Below are 22,016 nucleotides of genomic sequence, written 5' to 3' on the forward strand. Positions count from 1 at the left end.
GGTCCTGAACATTCAGTTAAGCACCTGGGTTCTCACAACAACATCACTGCACAGTGTTTCTAAGTTTGGAAATAATTTTTCCTTAGCCCTTGTCCTGTTTCTTGGAGGCAGTTGATTTCAGGTCTCTACACCCCCCACAGTGTCCCTGGTATGTCATGAGTGGGCGACGGATGTGCAATGGCTGGCTTAAAACATCAGTAGTCAGCCATGTCTGAGTGCCCTGCTGCTCTGAGGGGCTCACATCCACAGATGTACTTATCCATCACCAGCCTCAGGGGAGCTGGGGTCACAGGGCGTCTGTTCACTGCAGGGGTGCACCTTGTTAATGAAAATGCATGACTTCACATCCAAGTGGAATCTACTTCCAAGGGAATGCTTCCGCAGAGCGGAGAAATGGGTCCCCGAGGCCTGCTGGGAAAACGCTAAAGAGGGGGCCTGAGATTGCTGGGTGTCAGGCATCCAGTTGTGTCAGACATCCAACTGGGTGGAGTTTTAGAAAGACAGACATCAGGCTTTGCACAGTGATTTTCCCAGATCCATGCGGGTGTCCAGGGAGGGGGCGTTTTGCTGAGCAGTTATCTAAAGAAAAATATATAGGTTATCAGACCTGGAATCGTAGGTTATAGGAAGGTGTGTGTTCCTGAGGCATTAACGCAGGGACGGCCTGAAGGATAGCTGGTGATAGCCAGATACCAAAGCGCCTCTGGTGTATCAGGAGGCTCTGGGGTGGTCAGGACAGCATGGGCGGGAATGGGTACAGCCAGAGGAGCCCACAGGTCTGTCTGTTCTGACGGGAAGAGACCAAAATGTCTTACTCTGCTCCAAAGCAGAATAATGTAGACGGCGTGCACATCCTAGGAAAGTGCAGCTTCCGTATGCCTTAATGGTTACTCTGTAGGGCTGGAGAGATGGCTCAGGGGTTAAGAACAGTAACTGTTCTTCCAGAAACCTGAGTTCAATTCCTAGCAACCACATGGTGGCTCACAACCATGTAATGGGATCCGATGCCCTCTTCTGGTGTGCAGGTGTACATGCCGAGAGAGCACTCCTACATCAAACAAACAAAATTTTAAAAAAAATGTTTTTTTTAAGTTACTCTGTATATAGCTGAAACACTGTGGGAAGTTGGGTACCAATCCATCAGTAGCATGACAGCCTTTGGTGACATTGCATCGCCATGAGTAATGGCCTCCCATTTCTCTGATACGATCCTCCCCCTAGTAGGTTATGATAAAACAAATGAATGGGTTACAGTGTGGGCAGGGCTCACATTTCTGCTCTTGGGGTGAGGGGTGCGAAAGCTCCCCCCTTTAGTTTCTTTCGTGTTGCCATAGTAACGTACAATTAGCAAAAGCAACTGGAGGGGAGCAGCAGGAACTTGGAGCAGCCATCACGTGTCGTCTCAGGAGCAGAGAGGGATCTGCAAACACATCGGCTTGTTTATATTCAGCCCAGGATTCCCAGGCCAGGGGCTAGGTATTCCCACATCAATTATCCCAATCAAGACAGCCCCTTAGTCTAGAGCAGTGGTTCTCAACCTTCCCAATGCTGTGAACCTTTAATACACTTCCCATGTGGTGGTGACTCCCCAACCATAAGATTAGTATTGTCGCTACTTTGTAACTGTAATTTTGCCACTGTTAGGAATTGTAGTGCAAACATCTGTGTTTCCCAGTGGTCTTAGGTGACCTCTATGAAAGGGTCATTCAACTCCCAGAGGGCTCACAAACCTCGGGTGGAGTACCATTGGTACAGACAATCCCTTGAAGGTGTTCCCGGAGGCTTGCAACCTCGGGATCTGTTTGGCAGCACAAACCCTCACACCCACCCTAAAGTCCACCGCCTCCCTGGACTTCTGGAACACTGAATCCTGGGTCCTTCTGGGGAAGTTCCTGCATAGGGGCAGAGGAGGGTGCTGAGTGTCATTTTGTTTTAGTGTTTGTTATTTCAGGTGACAAGGCTGGGTTTGGGACATGGTGATGTCTTTCGTCCCTCCCCAAGGTGGCACCAGGGTTATCTCTTTCAGATATACAGTCACTAGAAAGGGCTTGTTTGTTTCCACACGGGTGCCCATTGCTTGCTGTTTAGAGAGTATCCAAGTTTGGTGTCCTTCCTTATAGGGGTTTAAGGGGAAGGAGAAGCCCACGGTTCCCTAAGCCCTCTGGAGAGCCCACCTCACACTCTTATACAGAAGCTCAGCCTTAACCTCTTAAATCACACTGGCTTCAGTTACAATGGTGCATGGGGCGAGAAGCCATCCAGGGACAGCCAGCCCTCAGCCATGTGCTGCCCAGAGTTTGTCAGTCCCCCACCTAACCCTTCAGTCTGTCTCCTTGTGTGACCTTCTGCACCTTCCCGTGTAACTTCCTTCTATGGAGACAAAGCTCAGCTTTTCCTGGAGAAGGATGAGTGGAAAATGGGAAGGTCTGGTCGGTCGGAATCCTCAGTCCACGCCCCCACCCCACCCCCCTTGCCTGTCTGCACTCCTTTCACATCAAAGGCGTCAATAACTGTTGTCCTGAAAGATATCATCATTATACAAAACTGTTGAAATGCATTAAAATGTTAAGTAGGGAAAAGGTTATCAAAGTGGGTCAAATGAGAGGGGGTGGGGAACACCAGGAACTGCCAGCCACATTTGAATTCTTTACCTGATGGCGGAAGGGGCGGAGCTGAGCGCTTGTAGTTGAAAGGAGAGTGTCTTCTAAAAGCTCATGAATCCCCTCTGTGGTACCCAGGTCCCCGAGACGGCAGCAAGATGGGGATCCTGTACATCCTGGTCCCCAGCATTGCCATCCCCCTGGTCATCGCCTGCCTTTTCTTCCTTGTCTGCATGTGCCGGAACAAGCAGAAGGCCTCAGCCTCCACCCCGCAGCGCCGGCAGCTGATGGCCTCGCCCAGCCAGGATATGGAGATGCCACTCATCAGCCAGCACAAACAGGTCCTCCCGCCCATTATGCTAATGAGGCAGGGGTGGGATGGGGTGGGAAGGGGGGGCAGGGATGGAGTATCAACCAGCACAAACAAGTCTTCCTGGGGGCTTCTAGGAGGCAGCTGTGATAGGGCTCCCGCAGAAACATGGTGTATCAGCAGGCAAGCATACATAGGCCCTCTTGTGTGCCCTCACCAGAGCTCAGAATGGGGTACCTATGACACTAGACTCTGGATTTTCTCCACACACTGAGCTGAGGAACCCTGGGTAAAAAGTAAAAGAGAGCAGAACCTAGGAACAATCAGCCATACTTTTCCTGGGTGTAGTTGGGGGAGGGGTGGGTAGTTTAGCATTGAAAACAGAAAGTAGCTTCTGCAGCTGCTTCTGTAAATAGATGGGAACTTTCATGCCCATAGGATTCACACCTGAGACTGGCCCTCTCCTCGACCTGCCTTAGGACCTTCCTAGCCCATGGAGCTGCCCCAGTTTTGCCCTCAGGGTGACACCGAAAAGGAGAATTCAGACAGCCCCACCATTTGAAGATTACTGTGCATTTTTGAGAGAATGTGTTGGGGTGGGGGTAGGGGGCTTTTCTGTTTTTTGTGTTGAAGGAAAGATTGGCTTCCCTTTAATCAGGATGCCAGGGAAACAAGCCGGAAGCAGGTGATGGCCTCACCAGGCCTCAGACATGCACACTTAGCTCATGACTGCCTTAGGGACCAGTGTTCTCTCTTGGGTGACTTTGAAGGCTCTTGGGGCGCCGGGGACAGGACTGCCTCATTCCACTCCTCATCCACAGCTGTTTGCTGTGGGGTGGGATTGGCTTTTGAGGAGTGGCTTAGAGACTGCAGATGGTCCATCTAGAAGGAGCAGGCAGGACTCATGTCACTGGGTGTCACTTGCATCCAAAGAACGTCAAACTGGTTGTCTAGTGCAAAGGAAAGCCTCACACTGACTCGGAGGCAGGCTCCGTAGAACGTGGTGCTAGGCTCTGACCACATTCCAACAGGCAGAACATTAAGGGTGACCCCTGGGAAAAACAGAGCATCCTGCTGTGATGGGGAGCGGACCCCTCTGTAGGGTCCCTGGGTGATTTTAGAAAACCGGTTCCTGAATAGATGTAGGCCTGTGTGGGCATAAGGCGTTAGTGGGGACACAGAGGTGTGCTCACATTTTGGAGAGAGCTAACATGTCGCTGTGTTAATTATGGAGGGTTCTAGATGGGGGTAGCTTCACAGCGTTAGGTGTTAGAAGGGCTGCCAGGCAGGCCGAGCCCAGTACAGACAGGACCAGCAAGGCCTTGCCAGTGACGGAGAACCCAGCCACTCCACTTTGGTACTTGATTGACCATTGTATTTGACATTTTTTCCTCTTGGCAGGCCAAACTTAAAGAGATCAGCTTGTCCACGGTGAGGTTCATGGAGGAGCTTGGGGAGGACCGGTTTGGCAAGGTCTACAAAGGCCACCTGTTCGGGCCCGCCCCAGGAGAACCAACCCAGGTGGTGGCCATCAAGACGTTGAAAGACAAGGCTGAGGGGCCCCTGCGGGAGGAGTTCCGGCAAGAGGCCATGCTCCGGGCACGGCTACAGCACCCCAACATCGTCTGTCTACTAGGTGTGGTGACCAAAGACCAACCCCTGAGCATGGTCTTCAGTTACTGCTGCCACGGCGACCTCCACGAGTTCCTGGTCATGCGCTCACCGCACTCGGACGTGGGCAGCACTGACGATGACCGCACGGTGAAGTCAGCCCTGGAGCCCCCGGACTTCGTTCACGTGGTGGCGCAGATCGCCGCGGGGATGGAGTTCCTGTCCAGCCACCACGTGGTCCATAAGGACCTGGCCACCCGTAATGTGCTGGTGTATGACAAGCTGAACGTGAGGATCTCAGACTTGGGCCTCTTCCGAGAGGTGTACTCCGCCGATTACTACAAACTCATGGGCAACTCGCTGCTTCCCATCCGCTGGATGTCCCCCGAGGCCGTCATGTACGGAAAGTTCTCCATTGACTCCGACATCTGGTCCTATGGTGTGGTCCTCTGGGAGGTCTTCAGCTACGGCCTGCAGCCCTACTGTGGCTACTCCAACCAGGACGTGGTGGAGATGATCCGTAGCCGGCAGGTACTGCCCTGCCCGGATGACTGCCCCGCCTGGGTCTACGCCCTCATGATCGAATGCTGGAACGAGTTTCCTAGCGGGAGGCCCCGCTTTAAGGACATCCACAGCCGGCTCCGATCCTGGGGCAACCTGTCCAACTACAATAGCTCGGCCCAGACCTCAGGAGCCAGCAACACCACACAGACCAGCTCCCTGAGCACCAGCCCTGTTAGCAATGTGAGCAATGCCCGCTATATGGCACCTAAGCAGAAGGCCCAGCCCTTCCCACAGCCTCAGTTCATCCCCATGAAGGGTCAGATCAGACCCTTGGTGCCCCCGGCACAGCTCTACATCCCAGTTAATGGCTACCAGCCAGTACCGGCATATGGGGCCTACCTGCCCAACTTCTACCCGGTCCAAATCCCCATGCAGATGGCCCCACAGCAGGTGCCCCCTCAGATGGTCCCCAAGCCCAGCTCACACCACAGTGGCAGCGGCTCCACCAGCACTGGCTATGTCACCACGGCACCCTCTAACACATCTGTGGCGGACAGGGCAGCCCTCCTCTCGGAGGGCACTGAGGATGTACAAAACATGCCAGAAGACGTGGCCCAGAGCCCTGTGCAGGAAGCGGAGGAGGAGGAGGAAGGTTCTGTCCCAGAGACTGAGCTCCTGGGAGACAGTGACACGCTCCAGGTGAACGAGGCCCATGTCCACCTTGAAGCCTGAGCAGTATTCGGGGCCTGGAGCACTGGGGCGGAAAGTTCCTGATGTGGCCAGTGGGGACCTCAAAATGGCTCTGAGAAATCCCCAAGAGGGGTCCATCACCAGAGCCCAGGGACTGGCAGGCTGGTTTGAGCCTACCCACTTGAGACTGTGAGAGATCTTACACTATCTCCTGCACCCTGTGCCCATAGAGCTGTCTCTGCAGCCCCGGTTCGGCTGGAGGCCATCTCAGCTAGGGACCCCGGGCAGGGTCCCTGCAGCATGACCACCTCAGAAACGGGACGGGGAGACCCCCACCTCTGTCTGCTTCATCCTCATGGTAGATGGGTAGTGAGCTAAAGATGCTGTGCAAAGAGACAGGCTACATCTTCGCTCCCTGTTTTCTGGGCGGAAGATTCAGAAACTAGGGTAGAAACAGGGCTGTGAAGGGTAGCAGAGAGGCGCCTTGGGGTGTAGATGCTGAGCGAGCCTCCTGCTGGCTGAGGACGGAGAGAGAGCTGTTCTCTCTGTGGCGGGCTGCAGAACTTGTTCGTTTGAACAGCCAAAGGCCAGCAGAAGCAGGATGCTGCCACCTGCTGGGGTCCGAAGGACAGGGGAGCTTCTGAACAGTTGGGAGTGCCTTGTATTAAAGGGGGGGAAAGTGCCTTTACGAAAACCAGCACGACCTTGTATTTTGTGAAGGGTTTTAATGATTACTGCGTATGTAATTCAAGGGTGGGGGGGGGAATGTTTCCTGGGTTTAGAATGTCCAAAAGGAAGCAACGTTGTACAAAAAAAAAAAAAAATCAGTGTTGTTAATTTTTTTTTTTTAAGAATCCTGTGCAGACCTTAAATGTAATTTATATGGTTTTCTGTGTGCCATTTTCGTGGAAGTATTTTGATCCTAAATAATGAGTTAGTAATTTAATCATGTGTATTATCTCCGGATGCGCTTTGTGTGTGAGTGTGTGAGTGTGAGTGTGTGTGTGTGTATGTGCACAGATGTGTGTATGTGTGCATGTGTTTGCATGTGTGCATGAATGAGTGTGGGTGCGTATGTGTGTGTACACATGTGCATGGGTGTGCATGTGTGTGTACATATGTGTGTATTGTGTGTGTGTGCATGAGTGTGTGCGTATACTTATGCATGCACGTGTGTGTATACCATGTATCATGTATGTGTGAGTGGAGTTCAGTTATTTTTTACAACGCAGGCCCTAGGGATTAAACTCAGGCTTGGTGGCAAAGTAGCACAGCCTGCTGAGCCAACTTCCGCTGCTTAAAAAAGTCAACCAGTCCCTCCCTCCCCTCTCCTGCACACCACACATGGTTTATCTTTATAGCCACTCGCTCTCTCTTAGGTTGGCATGTTAGTTGTATGTATTTCCGGGGTTCGGTGTGACATGTCCACCCGTGTTTGGAATACACACAGATTGAATCCAGCCCTCTCTTGGCCACCCGATCCTGACCCCCAGGAATCTGTTCTCCTTCCCTCCCGCTGCTTTTCTGTTATAGCCGCAAGCGAGGATTCATTTCAGGTGATGTGAGGATGGCCTTGGGTTTCTAGTCTGACACCTCTGGAAGTTCTTCAACCTGGAGCATCACTTGCAGGGCTCTAGTGAAGGGTAAGTCACGGGCTGGGTTAAGAGAGGGGGAGAGATTTCTTCACTGCCGGAGGCTGTCCCCACCCCTGCTTTGCCAGCCTGGGCTGGATCCTGGAGACAGACACACCAAACAATCCCTGTGCCCCAGCCAAGGGACCTTTGCTCTGAAGAGGCCTGGGAACATGCCTTTGCTCCTGTCCCTTACCCACAGCCCACTCTCTTCAGAGAGCTGTGTGGACGCTGTCTTTGGCCTCCATGCACCCAGTCTGACTAGCTGTTGGCCCAGAATGTCGATCCAACAAGAGTTAGGGATGCTGTTGGTGTTGCTCAAGGAGTTGCATGCGGAGACCCACTGGGGCCTCTTGGACTCATTTCCAGGGCCTGTTGCCCGTTCCTCCAGTTTCCTTCACTCTGTAAATTCAGACTTGACCTTGAATGAATTGACATCATGAGCCCCACAGAGCCCCCCAAAATCGTCTGGCCACTTGTAGGGGAAAGAACTGTCTTAGAAAACACCTTATAATAGCAAGTCCCCTGAGGTGATGTGGTGCCTCATGCTAGGTCATAGGAGACCTCACCGGGCTCCTCCTGTGGTCCCAACTTTCCAGTCTCTTGACTAAGCAAGACATAACAAGTGCAGAGGTCATGGCTGAGGCCATCATGACAGAAGCCAGAACTGTAAATAGAGGAACCTCAGGGCTACTTGCTTAGAAGTGGGTTGTCACACGAGAACCTTCACAAATGAAAGACCAGCAGGGGTTTTGGCTTTGTTTTGGCAGGGGTGTGTGGCCTTCCCGAGGGAGGCTGGGGTCGGCAAGCCCTTCCCGTTCCGATTCTGTTATTCCAAGACAAGCATATCCATTTCTCCAGGTACAGAGTGGTCCCCTCTAGAATAAGGGTCTCATGCTGTGCTCCAGAGAAGCCCAGGGAGTTCTTTGGTGGCCTGCCCATGGGAGATGGGCATGGGGAGGCAGGAGAGCCCGAGGTGCCCTTCCTGGAATGGAAAGTCCTGACCCCAACCCTGTCTCCGGCTCACTCTGCTGTCCTAGAATAGTACTGCTTAAGTCCACCATGCACGGTGAACTATAACGTGTGTCCCGATGTCGGAACAAATGCTTCCCTCAGGGACCGATTAACTGATGGGGTTGAGGAGCCAGCGTGATCAGGATGTCTAGAATGGGTAGGAAGGGTATAGAGTAGACTTTAGGAAGACAATGACAGCTCCTGAAAGAGGAACTTGGCCTCATGTCTAACTTGTACACCTGGTGGTTTAACTGTTCTGCGGACACCCGAGGTGAAAATGGGAAATGGCTTTTCACGCGTCTCCCTAAGCAGGGAAGCCACTTCAGCTGACCGTGACTGGCCACCAGGTACTAACGGTTGTCACTGCCAGTACCTCGGGGACCTGGAAGCAGAAGTTCTACAGAAACGTTGGTGGGTATTTCTGTTTCAGTGGGGGAGATGTAGTTGAGGGGTTTCATGAAGGCTAAATATAAGTGGTTCATTTCCCCCTCGTTCTAATCATAAACTCGGGGGGTTTATGATTAAACCTTGAGGAGAGCAAGCTACCTTTGAAAGTTTCTGTGGCTGAGAAATAACGGTTTAGTTGGAATGTTCTAGAACCATGGGCTATACAGATGGGTGAGTCAGTTCAGGACAGTGCCATGGTGTGCGAGCGTGTGTGTGTGCGTGCATACGAACGTGTTCCATCTGTGTTTGTGCCCACAAGAGCTTTGCTTTCACAACGACAGAATAGCATCTTCATAGAACTGAATTCCAAGTGAGCCCTACCAAGCCATGAGTACTTCTCAGATGCCCTACATTTCTGAAGAAGCCATCCTATTGCACTGGCTGTCTTTTTCTGTTCTGACGTAAGGCCGTGGCCACAGTCCAGGAGGCTGTTACCTATCTGGGGGCCATCTCTTGATCCCTCTGAAACAGTGTCTCTGTCTCACTTTGGAAATGGCTCGCTGAACGCCTCAGTGCTGGCGGCGTTGGGGACAGTTTGTAGGTTTACAACTGCGTCTCAAACAGACCTTATAAAAAGTATCTGTTCCTCCTGAGTGTGAATAAGAACTCACGTTTAACATCCCTAAAATCCCTCTGAAGCCAGATAGTGAGAAGGAAGTTGTGGTGAAAAGATTGTCTGGAACCCTGGCCTTTGAAGCCACCCTGGAACCACCTTCTCAAAAAATAATATTTCAAGTTGAATTTTTAAATGGGTGTGCAGGTGCTGTCAAGGCCAGTGAGCTCCACTGAGGTGTCTGTGCTTGCAGCCACAGCTAGACAGTGTGTGCCCCCTAAGGCCTGCCCCCAGCCCGCTGACTTCCTCCTATCATCAGCTCCCACAGGGGCGCCCGCAGACTTGAGTGTCTGAAGTTAGTGAATGGGTCCCCTGTGAGGGATGCTGGGATGGAAATAGTAATGCTTTGCTTGGGGAGAAATGTCTACGTTTAGCATTCCATGACACTGCCCACAAGCAACCCAAACCTCATTCCCAGACCTCACAATTCCAGCCATTAGTATCTGAATGCTACAGCATTTCTTCAGCGGAGCTCAACTTCCTTAATCGCTGAGCCACATGTGAGTTTCTGGCATCCAAAGATGGGATAGAGCATTGCCTCTCACATTTCCCTCCATACTTTTTATTAACTTGTACCCTGTTACATGGGGGGTGGGGGTGGGGTGTTGTCATGTATCTTTAGTGCTACCCACCTTTGCTCTGGGATCGCCTGTCCTACCACCCCTACCACCCCCAGCTTCCCTTGACTCTGTGGATAAAAGACTCCCACAGTTGTTCATTTTCAACTTGCCTTCTTGCCATAATTGCTGGGCACTACTATCTCCCACCTGGAAAATACCCCCTTATCAATATACTCTTAGCTTTGTACCTCCCACCTGCTCTAAACTCCTAGTCCCATCTAGCCCCCAATAAACATCCCTGACCATGTGCCTGTAGTAGCAGCCACAGGCCCCAGCTCCTCCTGAGACCTCACATGGCTGCTGGGTTCTTCTCAGTCCAAAGCATGGCAAAACTCCCCCTCTCCTTCCTTGCATTTCCCTTTTCCTCCAGGGACCCAGAAGTCCCGCCTACACCTTCTGCCCAGCAATTGGCCTATGGCTTTCTTTACTGACAGATCAAGAACCAATTGGGGAACAGGACCTCAGCATCAGAACTACCCTTATATGGGAGGTCTTCCTGGGTTTCTTTAGGCACAAATAACTAAATAGTTGATGTATTCTTATATTTATTTCTTTTTGTAGTAACTTTCCCATTAATTCTTTTCTTCCTTTTTTCCCCCACTGAGTAGTGAACCTTGCCCGTGGCCAGGGTCTGGGGTTGAGGTGACTTCTCCCTGGCTTAACTCATTGTTCACTCAGATGGCTTCCCTTTATGGCTACCATGAACATTTTGCTTAACCTGTACCTGCCTCCAAAAGACACATAAGTGAGGCTGTGAGGCCAGTCCTGGGATTGCCCCTAATTGTGAAAGTGGGAGCTGTCAGTGGACTAGGCCACCCAACCTTGTGGGAATATGAAGGGTATTTATTTCCCTAGCCTGCAATGGGACTCAACCTGACTGCAAGGGTATATCCCCCGGAGGCACCAGTGCATGAAATGGACTAGGGCGCAGGATCTTGGACTGAGTGTCACTGCATAGGAAGTCAGACCAAAGTAGCAGGCTGGCTTGGCTCTACCACCGTCCCATGGGCTGGGCTTCAGTGAGAAAATTTAGAAATATTAAACAAATTTAAAGCAATCATTTGGGCATTACAAGGCTCTAGGAACATCTGGCGAACCCAGAGAAGGACTGGGTAAAAATAATCGTTTCTTTGAAACCTCAGAAGGCAACAGTAAGTTGCTCACTTGGTCGGCTTCTCTGTGTGGCTGTCAGAAGCACCGTTGCTAAGGAGACTCTGTACCTGCCTCCCCTCACCACAATCCCAAACCCCTTAGGGTGTCAGAGCTCCTGGCCATGGACAAGACTCACTGCTCATGGGAAGGAAAAAGCAGAGAAGAATTGATGGGAAGTATTACCATGAAAAGGAATATAAGAATATACCAACTCTGTATTTATCCCTTTCCCAGGATAGCCCAGTCCTGCCTGTCCCCTGTGACCATTTAGTTGACGTATATCAGGATCAACTGGACACCCCCAGTATGCTATCTTCCAGGTCTAGATGGAAATAGGGCATCTGGAAAGGGAAGGGCACCTCATGGACAGAGAGACTTTAGAACAGGGACAGCTGTCTACCTACCGAGAGGCTCGGGCTGTCCATGCATGTGTCCGGTGCCCATGTTTGCCATATCTGTCCTGAGCAGTCTTGCAGGATATGCACATGGCTATCAGCAGAACCCTCTACATTCTTGTAGCACTTGATGGGCCGTGAACAAACGCCCATGTTTAATGTAGGTTTTCTTTGCTAGGGTTGGCTCGTATGTGTCTTGGGACTTGTTCTCTATGTCTTACTGCTGTTTTAGGTAGGCTAGCTTTCAACTTTTCATCCTCCTGCCTCCACTTCTCAAGTGCTGGGATTGCATTGCAGGCCACCATGCCTGACTTCACTGTCCTCTCCTTAGCATGGTGGGGTCTTTACTGCAAAGCCATGCATGCGGGGGCTTCCTCTCTGGAGGAAAGCCAGCCTGATCTAGTAGGAATGCAGAACCGTAGGATTCTGCCAGTGTCCTGAGTTGCGCAGGCTGATAGAAGCAAGAGTGTTGCCTGGAGTATAAGGAGACTCTAAGGTACCAGTTCATGGTGCCAAGTATCAGAATCTCCTTTCGTTGTAACATAGTATTCTGTTGTGTGCATAGGGACCTCCCTGTTCTCTCTGTGGACAGTCTTCATAGGTGAGTGGGTTTTTCCTAGTTTGGGTCCAGAGAGATGGCTTAGTGGTTAAGAGTGCTGGCTGATCTTCCAGAGGACGGGGGTTCAATGCTCAGGAGCTCGAAACCATCCTCAGCTCTGGTCCCAGGGGATACAGCTCCCCCTTCTGACCACTGCAGGTACTGCAAGCACACAGTACACAGACGCACTTGCAGGGAAAACACTCACACACATGAAAAGAAACATGTTTCTAAAAGTAAAGCTGCTCTGAATGCTTGACCATGTTCACGGATGGGCGTACGTTTCCATCTGTCAGAGGATAAAAGTCCCACCGTATTTCGCTTCCATGTGGGCAACAGTGCATTGTGTAAATTAGAGTCTTCTGAGGAGCCAAGCAGAGGAATCTGGCTTCCTGGGCAGAAAGGAGATTGAAGGCTTTGGAAATGGAAGAAAAGGGATTGCTTGCTTCCTTCCTTCCCAAGTCACTTTCTGAAGATGGTAGAAATGTAGGTTAAATCCAGGGGTTCTGGCTCATTGATGAGCTTCAGTGGTGAATCAGTTTGGGTTGAGTCCATTGGACCTCACGGAGAAGTCCAAGCCAACCAATGCCTGCCAACTTTGCGTAGGAAATGTCTCTCAGGTAGACATCCTAGTCAAGGAGCTGCCGAGCCACATACAAAGGGCTGATCCTTGTCAGAAACATTCACACTACTTCCCCATAGACACGAACAGCAGCTCTTCACATCCTCGCTGGCACTCGCAAGCGCCTTTTAGAACATGAGTGACCATCCTCGAAGTGAAAACCAGCCTCTTAAAAGAACATTGAGGGGGCCTGGGGAGATGGCTCAGTGGTTAGCGCTCGCTGCTCTTTCAGAGGACCTGAGTTCAATTCCCAGCACCCGTGCCAGGCAGCTCACTGCCTCAGAACTACCCATAACTCCAGCTCCAAGGGATCAGACGCCCTCTTCTGAGGGCAACAAGCACTCATGTGCGCACGCACACATGCACGCACGCACACACACACTTAAAAATACATCATCACAAAAGCTTATAAGAAAGAATTTATTTGGACTTACCATTCCAGAGTGCTAGTTAATGATCTCGGGGGGAAGCATGGCAGCAGGCAGCTGGAGCCAGAAGCTGAGAGAACACATTTCTAGGGCAAACAAGAAGTGGGGACAGATCATAAACTCCCAAAGTCAACCTTTTTTTTTCCCCAAAAATGTATAGCCTAGGTTGGCCTCGAACTTGTGATCCTCCTGACTCTGCCTTCAGCAAATCCTATCGGTATGTGCCACCATAACTGGCCCAAAGCCTACTCTTAGTTGCTCCACCTCCTAAAGGTTAGCTTGCTATCTTAGTTACTATTCGTAGTTTCTCTTGCTTAGTTTATATTGCTGTAAAAAGTCACCACGACAAAGCCAACTTATAAAAAAACCCCACTTAATTGGGGGGCCTGGTTATAGTTTCAGAGGGTTAGTCCATGATCATCAGGGCAGGAAGCATGGTGGCAGGCAGGCCGGGATGGTGTTGGGTAAGGAGCTGAGAGCTTTATATCCTGATCCACAGTAGTAGGGGGGCAGAGAGAAAGCAAGTCTGGACCTAGTGTGGGCTTTGGAAGCCTCCAACCCCACCCCCAGTGACACACCTCCTCCCAATCTTCCCAAAACAGTTCCACCAAATAGGGACCAAGCATTCAAATATATGAGTCTGGTGGTGGTTGTGGTGGTGGTGGTGGTGGTGGTGGTGGTGGTGGTGGTGGTAGTGGTGGTGGTGGTGGTGGTGGTGGTGGTGGTGGTGGTGGTGGTCATTCTCATTCAAACCACCGCAATAACGTTCCCAAGCAGCGCCACCAAGTGGAGGCCGAGTGTAAAGGCAGGGACGTTTTCGTTCAATCTATCACAGTAACTGTCAGAGAGTGAACTCTCCGTCGTTGTGAAACTGCCAGCTGGTGATGGAAATGCGAGAACAGGAATGGCGGAGCCTAGTAACAGTGCCTGAGACACCTGCAAGATTGGACTTGCAGCTAACAGCCAGGAGATCCTGGTCCACACCGAAGCGGCTTAACAACTACGGTTCAGAAACCCTTCCCAGAATTCCGAGGGGAGACACTTCAACGGGAGGTGAAGCTGTCCCTGCTCTGGTTAAATCACCTTGGTCTGCTCGTCTGCTCCGTCTGCCATGATGTCCACACTTCACTGCGGTGGGGGCTTCTACTTGACAAGGCATCGGAGCTTGGTCTGACACCTAAACGGAGCTTAAGAATGATGGATGGATAACTGGCACAATGCCGAGAACCTGGGCGGATAACAGGCGGATAATTTCCAGTTCATTCTTACCGTTGCAGTGTCTGTACTGCAGCCATTAAAATGAATGAGCTGGAATTAATATCGCTGCTGCCGAAGTTGACAGGGGAAGCCATTTACCGGGGCCGCATGACACGAGACACGAGTTAGACAAAAATGAGACACCCAGAGTGTCACAGGGTCACGTTCACACAGCAAAAGGAATGAACCCTCCACTGGCCCCACCCACCTAAGAGTTGCCTTCCCTGGACGGAGAAGAAGGGAAGAGAGGTTAGAAGGGGGTAGCTGGGGAATTCTACAGCTTCTGGCTTACATTTCTTATAATAAATAAGTTCTAAATGGATATAATAAAGTTTGGGGATATGTTAAATTGGATGAATACCACAGCAGTAGTGAGGGATTTGGGAATGCTTTTCAATCGGAATATTTTGAGTTTGAAAGATAATAATGAAGCCAGAGGCTGACTTTGAGATGTCCCCTCCTATTGCTTGACACTTCTTCCCTCTCACCCCCAAGACAGTGTTTTTCTGTGTGTAGCCTTGGCTGTCCTGGAACACACTCTGTAGACAAGTTTGGCCTCGAACTCACAGAGATCCGAATGCCTCTACCTCCTAAGTGCTGGGATTAAAGGCATGTGCCACCACTCTCTGCAATCGTGAACTCCAGTGACCGGAATGGGGAGCACACACCCTAGTTAATGGACTACCGTGATCACCAGCAAGGCTGTGATTGGTTGGTCCAAAGCCCAAGATTCTTTGGCTGATTGGCTTAAAATGAACAGCTCTGATTGGCCAAACATGCGGCTTCCACTGGTCCTGCTCAGACCCACTCAAAGAAGATGTTCTCCTGTGCCGTACATCCTGGTACTTCATGTCAGATCTAGCCAGCCCCTACCTCTGCTACCTTCCATAGTAAAGGCTGACCCAGTAACCAGCAGAGGAGCCCAGTGTCTGCTCTGTGCCCTGACCCCAAAGTTCCGCAGGTCATCAAACTTCTATGTGGGTACTGGTGCTTGTAGACATCTTAACCCACGGAGACAGCATCCTTAGCCCTGTCCTTGGATCCTACCCAGCAATCCCTCCTGGAGGATCTCACTCCGGAGGAGGACGTGCTTGTCCCCCTGAGTGATCCCATACTCCTGTATATCCCTCAAGTGCAGGATTCCCATTCGCTATCCCAACAGAGGCAGGGATACTGAGACTGGGAATGGCCAACTGTTGGAGGAGTCTTGGGCAAGCAGTGGCCAGCTAAGGGTACTTCTGAGTTCAATCCATTGGACAGAAAAAGAATCGAACTTCCTGGAAGACCCACTCAGACAGCAAAAGGAGCCATGCTTTAAGAATTAGAGTTTATTGGGTAGGATGGAGAGGCAGACCCTCCCAACACAAAACACAAACGCTTACATACATTTGTATAAACACATATATCATGGCAAACTATATCATCGCTAAAATATACATATGAACATATACATATTTACTTGTATTGAGTAAGAGGACAAATTCTGTCCTAGTCACACTGATCTCTTCAAAGAGTCATTTTCTGCGGGTCAGTGGAACCAGAAGTTGGCTTCTCCAAACCTCTGCGAGGACATGAGTGGGCAGCAGGTGGCGCTAGAGTCCTCATCATTGTCGGGCTGTGTTTACACCCAGCGTCCTTAGTTCTCACCATTCACCCGGGTGACTTCTTTTGAGTCAGATTCTTCGCCTGTGGATTTAGAATGAAGAAAAGTGCCAAAAAGGAAACAAAAGGCTGACCAGCGACTTGGTGTGTGAAGGTCAACAGACAAGATCCAATGCAGGGCCGGAATGTGTACCTGCTAACTATATAAGACTGACAGCATCCTCATGCGGGAGGGAAGATTGTGCCCGTCATAAGAGGCAGAAACAGGGCCCAGAGAGCTCTTCTAGAGAAACAGGAAGGCAGTACCACAGAGATAACAGTACACAGTGTCCTCCGCAATGCTAGTCACAGTAGAACGGAGATGTGAAACTCTCCAGGTCAACAGGGGGACAGCTGGGAGGGGTAAGGGACAATAGGGAGGGTATGGGCAGTAAACAGTACTTACATGTACAGGCTAGTAAAGTGAGTTAAAAAAAAAAAAAGCAGCCAGCGGTGTAGAGGCCACCACCACCAGAGTTATGCCGAGGCCAGCCCTGGAGCCTATAGGAAACCCCGAAAGAACAGAGAGCAGGAGTCCCTGTGCTAATCCTCTGCTGCTAATACCTCTCACCCTTTTGTCATCCATAAGAGCAAACTAAACAAAAAGCAGCAGCCATGCTCTGGCGTCCTCCTGTGACCCGAGGCGTCACAGGTATGGATAGCCCTGCCTATAGTCATGTCTCCTGTGGAGGTTTGGAGGTGGAATGGTAGGGGCAGGTAGCGACATATCCCTGAGAGTGTGTGGGAGGAGCCCCCAGAAGGTGTCCCTTCTGTTACTTACGTCTGTCATTTTAGAGGGCCGCCACCAGAAAACATCCATTGAAATGGCATGATGCTCTGAGACCTAAACCCCACCCAACCCCAATGCTCATGTGCTGAACTCTTGAATCCCCCACAGCAGCAGTGTCCAGAGGTGAACACTAGGAGGTGACTGTGTCCTGGGGGGACTCTGATCTAATGGACAGGTTAACTTGCTGATAGAGATGGAGGTTACTGCTACAATGAAGAGATGGTCCAAACGAAGGAGGTACAACACAGAGGGAGGCTGCAGGCTATTGGGTCCGTGTCCCCACCCTGGTTTATTTCCTGACGAGCAGCTATGTTCTACCGCACACTCCCAATGTGCTGGTCACTGTGGCCCTTGCAAATGACTGAGCCAACCATGACAGAAGCCTCGGAAACCATGAGCCAAACTAAGCAGTTCTTCTATTTTGGTCCATCTGGGGCATTTGTCACAGCAACGGAAGGAACTTACCACAGTCCAGATGTGATCTGACGCTTAAGTGAACAGGATTTGAGCTGTTGGATTTCACAGAGAGGCCAGCAGGGGGAGATTTTAAACTCTTGTATCTGTAGGAGTCTGTAGCAAGGGGGACCAGTAGGGGAAACCCAAGAGTTTCCTGTAAGGCTGAGGGGGTGGCTTTCCTAATCATCTGATCCAGGAAACCTGAGCTACTAAGATGTCTAGCTCACTACACACACACACACACACACACACACACACACACACACACACACACACACTCAACAGATATCTCTGAACCTAATTAGTCATTCCTAGGAAATTAAGAAATAACAAGGGACCAAGGGTCTCTTTTTCATTAAATCCATGTGCTTGCCAGAGGCGAACCGGGGTCAAAGCAGACTACCGAAGGAGACAAACACTGCAAACTGAATTGTGCTGACCCCGATGGTTACAAAATCACAAGCTGTCGTTTGTATGACGAAGACATAAACAGGCAGGCGTTTTGTGACTGGCTTGTCTAGCACGCAGTTAGTGGCCTCTGACTGTGGAATTTCTGTCAAGTATTCAGGCCACTATTTTTCCTTTCTGTTTGAAATGACTCTCAAGTGAGACCGTGGGTTATTTATAACTTGGTTACCGCACGGTCTAAATAACACTGATACTGTTAAGCCCTAGTTAGCTAAATAACTTATGCCTCTGATGACTTCTAACCATGACTTGTCTAGAGTCAGGGCCTGGTGTTCCAACCATCAGATGCTCTGTCCCACTGTACCCCCTTAGCATGTAAAGGGAGGGCCTCTTACCAGTCCGTATTTAGAAAGCATTTATTGAACAGATGTTGATGGATTAAAATTTGAGGTGTAACCTTTCTGATGTAACCTGCGGGCTATGTGGACCACATTCCCTTCCGTTTCTGTCACACAGGATCTTTCTGGCCTCATTAGACTTGCTAAGAGTAGGAGATTACACGTAGAGACGTGCTTTTTTTTTTCCCGAGTTTCCAGATGCACATATAGAGTCTTACATGTAATAGTTCAATTATTTACCAATTTATGCTTTTATAACTTAAAAATTGTTTTTGGAGACAGGATCCTCATATGTTCCAGGCTGGCTTGGAACTCACTCTGTAGCCAGGGATAGACCTTCAATCTCTGAGCCACCTGCCTCTACCTCCCAAAAGCTGGCATTGGGGGTGCGCACCACCATGCCCTATTTCCACAGTGCTGGGCATCAGAGCCAGGGCTTTGTGCTCGCTCGGTGAGCAGTCTCCCAGCTGCACCCAACTCTCACCGAGTACTTTGATGTGCGTATATTTCAATGAGTCAGGCGGCCATTCTCAATACTGCAACACAGTATTGCCTGGATTGCCTGGATTCTTATAGGCAGGCTACTGATAGATGGTGCCACGGGGCCAGAAACAACCAGAAGTAGAACAGAGGTCTGGGTTTGTATCAGGTCCTCCATGCCAAAGCAGCAACATTGTCCAAAACGGGGAATGGAAAGGTCCCAGCTGTTTATGTTGTTCGTAAAAACCCCCGGGAAGATGCGATGTTTGATTAAACGTGTATGTGTGTTATGTACATTGTTGTTGTAAAAATATAAAAATAAAAAGTAGAGTTGTCTTTTACCTCGCTGGGTCCTGTACTGCGGTGCCCAAGGTATCTGCTAGATATCTTGGCAGAAACACATCCCAGCCGCACTTTCCTACACTCAAACCCCCACATAAAAGGACACACAACACAATAATCTTTAACCCAATTGGTAAGATATAATTGCCCACTTAAACATACAAAGCCCGGTACCATGCATCCCTAGGAACATTAATAACAACCTGTAAAATACACAGAGCAGAACCTTAACATCACCTGCCATGGCTTCTCACCCTCTCCTCCGCTGTCTCCTCTCTCTCCTCTTCCTTCAAACTTCTCTCCCACCCATCCTTCCTTCTCCTCCAATGACAGGCCTCCTTCTATCTTGTACCTGCCCCTCAACTGTACTTTACAAATTCAATGGGGAGAAGGTTCTGGTGAAGTCACCTGATTCCTGAGTATGTGACTAGGCAGCTGTCCTTGGGGCAGTGGAATTAGCATCAAAATACAGATAACTCAGGGGAAACCACAAAAGTATGTGGTTCTGTGGGGATATATATGTGTGTCTGTTGGTGGTAGGTGCGCATACATGTGTGTATATGCATGTGTACACACACGTATGTGCATGTGTACATATGTGGGATGGCCAGAGGTCAATTAGGGTATCTTCTGCTCTTGTCTTCACCTTGTTTTTGTAAGAAAGGGTCTTTCACTGAAGTTGGTGTTCCTGGATTCAGCTAGGCTTGTTGACCAGTGAGCTCCAGGGATTTCCTGTCTCTGCCCTGTGATCGTCCTACACTGCATTTCAGACACTGTCACTACATCCAGCTTCTATCTGAACTTGGGTCCTCGTACTTGCCAACTGAGCCATCTCTCCAAACCGATGCTACCTTAGCGGAGAAATGACTCACTTCTATTTTCTTCTGTCTGTCAACTTAGATGTATTTTTAAAAAATCATTTTTTTTCTGCAACTGCGTCACTGGCGAACTCCCGGCATTAGTCAGCTTGGTGTGCTGTGACAGGGCACTCCAGACTGGATGACTGACTCCAGGCATGGAATCTCTCTACTCTGGGTGTTGGGAGTTTGAGGCCTGTTCCTTGGCTTGTAGATGTGCCTTTCCCCAGTTAGCCTCTCTGTATCCAGATTTTTGTCTAATCAATCACAGAATCTGGGCTCTTTCTGGGAACCTCATTTTTAGTCCACTACCTTGGAAGAGCCCCTTAACTGCTAACCCAGTCACTTCTGAGATATCAGACATTACAACCACAGTAAATGAGCAGGGCAGGGTTGGGACCAGGGGAGAGAGGGACTCGATCTAACCCGTGCTATCCTATTCAAGTGTAATGTTTTTGTCCAAATGTCACTGGGAAGGAATTTTAAGGCGAAGGAGCAAATTCATTTTCTCTTGAAGCTCTGGGGATCACCGCCACGGAATTCACCTAACTAGGTCCATCAGTAAGTGCCTACAAGACTGTGTCCTCTTCTAGAGGACAGACAGTGTCACTGCCTGTGTGTAATTGAACCACGGGGGTGCCTTGGCATCTGACCAGCCAGCTCCCTTCAGGTTTCTAGTAAAGATAGCAGGAAGGCTCCCAGGAGAGCTTACATGCCAATGAAAAGAAGTGGATTTGCTACATTGTTGTGCCAGGCCGTGCTACTGGCACATGGGAAACGAAGTGTGACCCAACCCCCAGACATAGGCTCTCTTGCTGTTCCCGAGATGGACCACACCATGTGGGTGAGTTGGGCTTGAGGAGGCCTCACCCACAGCATTTCGATACTGGGGAGACAGGGATGCTTGCTCTTTTAAAAGCACTTTCCATTAAGTCTGGAAGTCAGTCACACGTCTCCACAAATGAGCCTTCCTTTCCCAATTTTGAGAACTTGCGTCATATTCTCTCGACTAAAAACGGCTCTCCAGACCAGGAAGTCTCCCTCCTGGCCTCTAGCCAAAAATGTTCTTTCTGCCATCCCAGTCATGACTGTGAGTTTAACGCAACCACCCGCTCCTCTTCCCTGCTGTCACGCCTTCGCAGGAGGAGCAAGCGGAAAGAAAGCATTGCTCCCAAGACGCTTAACATGAGTAATTCTCTGTCGAGTGAGTTGCTGGATTGATGTCACTGAAATGCAAACACTTGACACTCCCTGCCACCAGGAAGCTCCAGTATGTTCAGTCTGCGTCTTAGTCAAGGTTTTATTGTTTCGATGAAATACCATAGCCCAAAAGCAAGTTGGGAAGGAAAGAGTCTATTTGCTCTACACTTCCAGATCATTGGGGGGAAGTCGGGACAGGAACTCAAGCAGGGCAGGAACCTGGAGGCAGGAGCTGATGCAGAGGCCATGGAGGGTGCTGCTTACTGGTTTGTTTCCCAGTTTGCTTAGCTTGCTTATAGAACCCTGGACCACCGACCTAGACACGAGGAAAGGACAGGGTGTCGCTGAAGGTGCTGACTGCCCAGCCTCTGGAAGTGTTCATAGGCAATGTGCAGAAGAGAAGGCTTCCGCATGGATTAGCAGTGGTCCAGCCCACTCACATTCAGGTCTCAGAGATCCATTCCCCAACATGCATAACTTGAATTCAATAGACTTTTGATGGTTTCAGAATAGGTGTATTTTAGATTAAAGTAGCTACCTGAGTGGGAATTGCAAAGGGATTCATGTAAGCTTGAATGTCATGGGTGTTAGCTTTCTAATTCCACACAGATAGTGTTTCAGTTTTAACCCGCATCAGCCCATCACTGTTTATAAAGATCAACTCCCCAGTGGTGCATCTGAAGCACTTTTTAATGATTCGAAACTACAGATAAAAACCATATTTGAAATCACATCGCGTGAAACTTTTATGTGCCTTTTCGTAAATAGTTTCTCAATTTGAGAATGTCGTCTGTTTCATGTACAGTGAAAGTCTGCTCGTCAGTGATTACACAATGCTTTACCAACAGGACTTTTTCTCATGCAAATGTCAAGCAATAAGAGAAATGCCAGTGTTAAAAAAATACGGAAAGGACAAATAGGTAATTCTTAAGTTTACAGTCGGAGGCTTTGA

General features: G+C 49.9%; 1 protein-coding gene across 1 annotated transcript in view; it reads left to right on the plus strand.

The window, feature by feature from the left end:
- The window catches only part of Ror2 (receptor tyrosine kinase-like orphan receptor 2), a 174,897-nt gene extending 168,230 nt beyond the window's left edge, over positions 1 to 6,667 (plus strand). The window contains 2 exon segments of the mRNA NM_001107339.1: positions 2,739 to 2,941; positions 4,312 to 6,667. Coding sequence (NP_001100809.1) covers positions 2,739 to 2,941; positions 4,312 to 5,757 — 1,649 coding nt within the window. The 3' untranslated portion in view covers positions 5,758 to 6,667.
- The last annotated feature ends 15,349 nt before the right edge of the window (positions 6,668 to 22,016 follow it).

Source organism: Rattus norvegicus, chromosome 17 (genome assembly GCF_021556685.1).
Source record: "Rattus norvegicus strain SHRSP/BbbUtx chromosome 17, alternate assembly SHRSP_T2T, whole genome shotgun sequence".
Classification (NCBI taxonomy): domain Eukaryota; kingdom Metazoa; phylum Chordata; class Mammalia; order Rodentia; family Muridae; genus Rattus; species Rattus norvegicus.